General features: G+C 37.0%; 1 protein-coding gene across 1 annotated transcript; it reads left to right on the plus strand.

The window, feature by feature from the left end:
* Positions 1–6,916: 6,916 nt before the first annotated feature.
* LOC137819230 (uncharacterized) lies at positions 6,917–7,360 on the plus strand. The gene has a single exon (XM_068623014.1). It carries the CDS (start codon positions 6,917–6,919, stop codon positions 7,358–7,360), a length of 444 nt encoding a protein of 147 aa, XP_068479115.1.
* The last annotated feature ends 202 nt before the right edge of the window (positions 7,361–7,562 follow it).

Consider the following 7,562-nt stretch of genomic DNA (forward strand, 5'->3'; position numbering starts at 1 on the left):
AGTACCAAAAGTTGAATATCTATATGAGTGTTTCATTATCTTTTTCAAATTTTTTCCTTTCTTTTTGTCTGTTCTAACTGTGAATAGTTCGATTAATTTGCTAGTGGACCTTAAATTGAATGAGTTTGTAAAACTCGTTTATGTTGAAAGGTAAAACCAATATAAAATATTTACAGATCTTCTGTAAAATTGAATTTTTGTTCATTTCCATTGACACTTACTCTTTTACTATATTTTTAACAATATAAAAAATGAATTTTCTATTTATTTTAGATAACATCCCAACTTTGTAATATAATATATATTTTTATACAATATTTTAAATCATATTGTTATTATATAATTAAATATTTTATTATTTTTCAAATCCAAATGTATTATATAACTAATTATTTAATTCATTAAAAATAAAATTAAACTAAATAATAATAATAATAATAATAATAATAATATAAAAAGTAATATTAAGGAGGAGTTAATTTTTTCTTTTCATGACTAAAGTAATAAAAAAGATTTTTTTTTTTTTAAGAAAGTTATACTACCTATTGTCGGTGATATAATTATTATGTGAGTTAAGTCATAATCGAATTATGACACTACGGCTACACTTTTAAGTAAAAACACTTGTTATCTATAATTTTTAGTCTAAAAAATTGGTATGAGAAAAAAGTTTATAAGTTTGAATTCTAATAGAATAGTTGTTGAGAGAATTGAAATTCTATTGTTTGATACCAAATGCCCTAAAACTTAACTTCTTTCCTCCAAACTCACTTTCATAATTTCTCATTCAACTTTTTCTCCTATAATACACAAAGTACATTTCTCATGTATTTTTCACGCTCTTCATAAGATTGAGTATACGTGGATATAATATATAAAGAGTACTTTGTTAAACTAAGGACAATTTTTTTTTTATTCATGGAGTCCATCAATATTGCAAGAGCATTAATTACCTCAAAATAAATCACCACTTACATACTTGTAATGACCATATATGTATAGACTTCTTAATTTTAAATTAGAATATTCATTATCTTTTAAATAAGTATAAATTAAATCTATATGTTTTTACAAAATGTAATAGTTATTAAATTCAAATTTATCATAATAATTAATTTATGATAATGATTATTAATATATATATATATATATATATATTTGTGGTTATAATAACCTAAAATTGGAAATAATATTATTATCACGCTAAAAAAATTTGCATTAATTGTAGTGGTTTTAATATAATGGTTTCACACAATTGTCATAATTCTCAAGTACCAATCAATTTTAAGATCTCTTAGAATTTGACTTAAACTATTTTTGTTGGACGCAATTCTAAAAAGATTATCTACTTTTTACAGTTGTGCGATTTAGGCAAAGTCAAGCTAATACTATCCAAAAAAGAGATAATTTAGAAATGCTCATCATAAATAAAGATGTTAAAGTTGATGAAAATGCTTATTAAAATTATAGGAAAAATGAAATATTACAAAAAACAACTTCATTATTCCAATACAACAACCTGAACAAGAAGTTTATGAAGTGACAAAAGATACATGCACACTTTCTTTTCCTATACAACAACTAGATTCTTCACTAGAGTTAACTTCTAAATGAGAAAATGTGTGTATAAATATAAAATGATAAAAAAGAATCATGTTTGGTAACTTCTTGCCTACATGGAAAAGATGTCAATAGACTTAAATGTGTTCACACAAAAAATCACAATCTTGATGGCACCATACAAAAGAACAAGGAAATAGTAGTCACTAAATAATACTCAACAACTTGAAGTTGTCTACAATGAAATGTTTGTGCTAGTTGCTTGCCAAGATACAGGTAAAGCTTGCAACACGAAAAGGTTGGAGTATTCACCAATTGAATTTCAAGCAAACTTTTTTAAATGATGTTTTTTGAAGAAGAAATATACATTGAGCAACCTCAAATGAAGCTATAAAGTGTTAAAGCTGAGAAAAGTTCTATATGACTTAAAGAAAACTCCTCAAGCATGGTATAACAAAATTGATGAGTACTTCATTGGTCAAGAATTAAAGAGAAGCAAGAGTGAGCCAACATTATACATCAAGACTCAAGGTCAATATGATACTCTTATTGTCTTAATATACTTAGACGGTCTTATCTAAATAGGAAACAATATGAAGATGATGTTGGAACTGAAAAAAGACACGGTGAGAACATTTGATGAGAAGAGAATGACTCCAGTAGAGATGCAAATTAGAAGAGAAAAGAATTTATGTTACACATGTGATGAGAGGTTCACTCAAACCATAGATACCCAAATAAACATATATTTTTGCTTCAAATTTATGACTGAAGACCAAGCAATCGATCTGGACCCTCCTCTCTATGTAGAACAGATATTAGAGACGAAGCATCATCTCTCTTACAGTGCTTTAAAAGCAACTAATGGTCTGGGCACCTTGAAATTTCAAGGACAAATTGTTAGGACACAAAATCAGGATAGGACTTAGAAGGTATATTATAGGAAAAATGTAAGGAATAAAGGGTAAGGTAGCGGTTAGTGATTTGTAAAGTAGCATTTAGTGGTTTGTAAGGTAGCGGTTAGTGGTATTTAAATAAAGACCAACCGGTTTAGTGAAGGTGGTTACATTTTTTGAATTCAGTTTGGTAAACAGGGAAAATCCTGTGTAAAAGGAATAATTGTTTCCTTTGTGGATGTTGTGAGTGTAAAGTGCAGAAGCAATAATACATAGATTATTCAACAGAATTTGTGTTCTTGGTTTATCTTTGGGTGTGTTTTTCTTGGTTCGTAACAAATTGGTCCGACCTGTCGAATAAAAAAAAGGAAGTGAGGATGGAACAGAGAACTGTGGCTTTAAAGAAAGTAACTAGCGAACAGGGGAGGTTAATGACGGAGATGAAGACAAACATTAACAACCTAAAGACAGACATTAGCGGGCTAAAGGAGAGCATTCTTGACATAAAGGAATTTCTGCAGGAATTCAAGAAGGGAGATAGAATGTCCGACGAAGGGGAAAGCTCGGTGAACGGGGAAGAAAGAAGGGAAGACCGGTCCAGACATGAGAACAAATTAGATATGGAAGAGGAAGAGGAATTGAAACCCTGGGTCATAAGGGTGGAGTTACCTAGTTTTGAGGGTGCGGATCCTTCGAGATGGTTAGTTAGAGCCGAGAACGTCTTCGAGGTACAAAGTGTCTCATCCTGAGAAAGGTTGCAGTTGGCTTTCATCAGCATGGAGGGCAATGCCAATTCGTGGTTCACTTTTTGGAGAAATAACGCCAAGAACCATTCTTGGGAAGAATTCTCCATGGCATTGAATCAGAGGTTTGGCGGAAAAGAGAGGTGTTCCGTGTTTGAGAAGCTGGCCAAACTTAAACAGAATGGGAGAGTGGAGGAATACATTCAAGAATTTGAGGGGTTAGTGTCACAGGCGCCGCCGACAGGGGAGAAACAATTGTTGGGGTATTTCTTGCGAGATTACAACCCATGATTCGAAGCCAGATTAGACCTCATGATCCAAAAGAGGTGATGAGAGCAATGGAGATTGCCCTTGATGTAGAAGAGACTTTCAAGAAAGAAAAGGGGGGCAACAACGGGTTCAGGAATATGGCGTCATTTAGACGTTCGGGAATTACAGACCATACCGAAGTGTATAGGGGAAACAGTGGGCCGATGACGTCTAGTGTGGCTAGCAATGCGAGAAAGGAGACTGCTTCCTCCAATAGAGAGTTTCAGCCAGGAGAAGGATCAAGGAACAATGGTTCTAGGACACTCCCTTATCCGGAGTATGTGAGACAAAGGGAAGAAGGAAGATGTTTCCACTATGGAGGGGCGTACAGTCCAGGACATCGTTGTCCAGAGAAGAATTTGAGGGTAATTATTTGTACAAAGGATGAGAGAGGCCCAACAGAGGAGAATCAGGGGTTGTTGGGGTAGATGGAGGACAATGTAGAAGAGGAAGAAGAGGAGAAGGAGTATCGACGAATGGAGTTATCCCTTTTTTTCTGTTGGGGGACTAACACAACCTCATACCATGAAATTACAGGGGACCGTGAAGGGTAGAACCACAATGGTGTTAATATAGTGGGGCTAGTCACAACTTTATCTCTATAACGTTGGTCAATCAATTGAGATTACATGTGGAACCCTCACCTACGTATAAAATGAGACTAGGGGATAGCCATAAAAAGACAACAAACGGATGTTGTCTTGAGGTAGAGGTACATCTTGGAGACTATATGGTCAAAGAGACCTTCTTCCTATTTGAGCTAAGGGGGGTGGATGTGATATTAGGGGTGGCGTGGTTGGAAACTTTGGGGGAAGTGAAAGTAAATTGGAGGACGTTGACCATGAATTTCTGTATGGAAGGTAAAAAGGTGCATATTAGAGGAGACCACAGGTTAGTTAGAACGTTGGTAACTCTAAAAGCACTAAAAAAAAAATAAGGAGATCGAGGCGGTGTCACTTATATGGGGGATGGAAAATGCTGACCAGTCAAACCCAAATCAGTCCTGGAGTCATCAAGAGCTCGTTTGTTTGACGTTGTCACAAGCAGCGGATTTGGAAGAGGTTTTGAAGGAGTATGAAGGGGTTTCTGAAGAACCCAAACAACTACCTCCCAACAGGGAAATTGACCATAAAATTCCCATTAAAGCAGGAGTAGACCCCATCAATGTAAAACCGTACAGATACCCCCATCTGATGAAGACGAAAATAGAAAAACAGGTGGAGAAAATGTTGAAGATTGGGATAATCATACCAAGTAATAGTCCCTACTCTAGTCCGGTGATCCTCGTAAAGAAGAAGGATGGCAGTTGGAGATTTTGCTTTGACTACAGGGCTTTGATTAAGGCGACTATTTCGGATAAGTTTCCTATTCCGGTGATAGAAGAATTGTTAGAAGAATTGCATGGGGCACACTATTTTTCCAAGGTGGATCTTAGGGCGGGGTATCACCAGATCCGCATGCATGAATTAGATATACATAAGACCACTTTTCGTACCCACCACGGTCATTATGAAACACTTGTCATGCTTTTCGAACTAACTAACGCACCGGCCACTTTTCAATGCACCATGAATGGCATCTTACAGCCATATTTGAGGAAGTTTGTTTTGGTTTTCTTTGATGACAGACTGATTTACAGTCGAACCTGAAAGGAACACTTGTCACACTTGGAAAAAATTTTAAAGACTTTGCAACACAACCAGTTCTACGCAAATCACAAGAAATGTGAGTTTCGCAAGCAGGAGGTGCAGTATGTAGGACACATCATTTTGGGACAGGGTATTCAAATGGATCCTCAAAAAGTTTCAGTCATCTTGTAGTGGCCAATACCCAAATCCTTGAAAGCTTTAAGAGGATTTTTGGGCCTCACATGTTACTATAGGAGGTTCATTTATAACTATGGAAGAATAGCTAGATCCCTGACATAGTTGTTAAAAAAATGAAACTTTGAGTGGATAATAGAAAGCACGGAAGCCATGCGACAGTTGAAGTCAACAGTCACAACAGTGTCGGTATTGATGATGCCCGATTTCAGTCAGCCTTTCTGCATCGAGTTCGATGCATCGGGAAAAGGCATAAGAGCGGTGCTATCTCAGAAAAAAAAAAAAAAAAAACAATTGCTTTTTTCAGTAAAGCTTTGGCCAAGATTTCTCTAACAAAGTCAATTTACGAAAAAGAACTAATGGCTTTGGTATTAGCCATTCAGCATTGAGACCATACCTATTGGGATGGAAGTTCACAGTCTACATCGACCAGAACAGTTTGAGGTACCTCCTGGAACAAAGAATTACCACTCAGAACCAAAAAAATTCGTTACCCAAACTTTTGGGGTATAACTTTGACATTGTGAGCATCCAATAGGGTGGCAGACGCTCTGCCACGAAGATTGGAGGAAGAGGAAGAAAGAGTGGTGGAAATCAATGTCTTGTCCAGACCCTATTGGAGGGATATTGAATTAGTGGAAGAAGAAAATCAACAAGACCCGATATTGAAAAAGATCATGGAAGAGTTAAAAAGCAATCCTGAGGCACACGAAATTATACCCTAGAAAGTGGGAGACTGCATTATAAGGGGCGGTTGGTGTTATCAGCATCCTCGAGTTGGATTCCCAGGTTACTACACGAGTACCATACTACGCCTTTGTGTGGATACTCAGGAATCTTTCATACATACAAAAGAATAGGACAATCGTTGCATTAGATGGATATGAAGAATGTTGTCACTAGCTATGTCCACGCATGTACGGTGTGTCAGCAAAATAAATATCAAGCTTGTTCGCCACAAGGACAGCTTCAGCCGCTATCGATTCTGAACACGGTTTGGGAGGAGTTGAGCATGGATTTCATTATCAGACTTCCGAAATCATGTGGGAAGGACACAATTTTGGTGGTTGTAGATCGCTAAAGTAAGTATGGTCATTTTATTACTCTTAAACACCCATATTCAGTTAGAACGATTGCAGAGGTGTTTTTGAAGGAGATAGCGAGACTACATGGTATTCCAACGTCTATCGTTAGTGACAGAGATTCAACCTTTCTAAGCCTGTTTTGGAAATAATTATTGAAGTTACAAGGAACGACGCTGAACATGAGCACAGCCTATCACCCCGAAACAAACGGTCAAACAGAAGTTTTGAATAGAACGCTGGAAACATATTTACGGTGTTTTAGTTCAAAGCAACCAAAGATGTGGGTGACTTTCCTTCCTTGGGTAGAGTACTGGTGCAACACTAGCTATCATGGGGCAACGAAATGTACACCCTTTGAAGTAGTGTATGGACGACCACCTCCATCGTTGGCACGTTTTGTTCTAGGAGAGACTATGGTAGAAGCGGTGGAGCAGGATTTAATGAACCGAGATGAGGCCCTAGCATAGTTTAAATTTCATTTAAAGAGGGCGCAGGATCAAATGTCCAATTTCGCCAACCGCCACAGAAGGTCGTCTTCAATTAAAGTGGGGGATATGGTATATTTAAAAATTAGGCCACATCGGCAACTATCAAGGCCTAACCGATTGCATCTCAAGTTGGTTGCCAAGTACTATGGTCCTTTTACGGTTGTAGTGACGTTGGGTTCAATGGCCTTTAAACTTCAATTACCAGAAACGGCTCGAATACACCCGGTATTCCATGTGTCTCAACTCAAGCTGGCGGTGGGGCCGCACGAAGTTCAACCTGAGTTACCTAAAGAGTTACAAGAACCAACGGGAAATTGTTATCCAACAGAGATCTTGGATAGACGTGAACTATTCGTCCAAGGAGCATCCATCCCACAGATCTTAATAAAGTGGAATGAGGGGGATAGGGACACGGTGACATGGGAGGATGTGAAGACCATTCAGGAACAACTTTGAGAATTTAACCTTGAGGACAAGGTTGCTTTGTCTGAGGGGGAGTAATGTTAGGATACAAAATCTGGACAGGACTTGGAATGTATATTATAGGAAAAATGTAAGGAATAAAGGGTAAGGTAGCGGTTAGTGGTTTGTAAAGTAGCGATTAGTGGTTTGTAAGGTAGCGGTCAATGTGGTTAGTGGTCTTTAAATAAAGTGGTTT

This window comes from Phaseolus vulgaris, chromosome 10 (assembly GCF_000499845.2).
Source record: "Phaseolus vulgaris cultivar G19833 chromosome 10, P. vulgaris v2.0, whole genome shotgun sequence".
Lineage (NCBI taxonomy): Eukaryota > Viridiplantae > Streptophyta > Magnoliopsida > Fabales > Fabaceae > Phaseolus > Phaseolus vulgaris.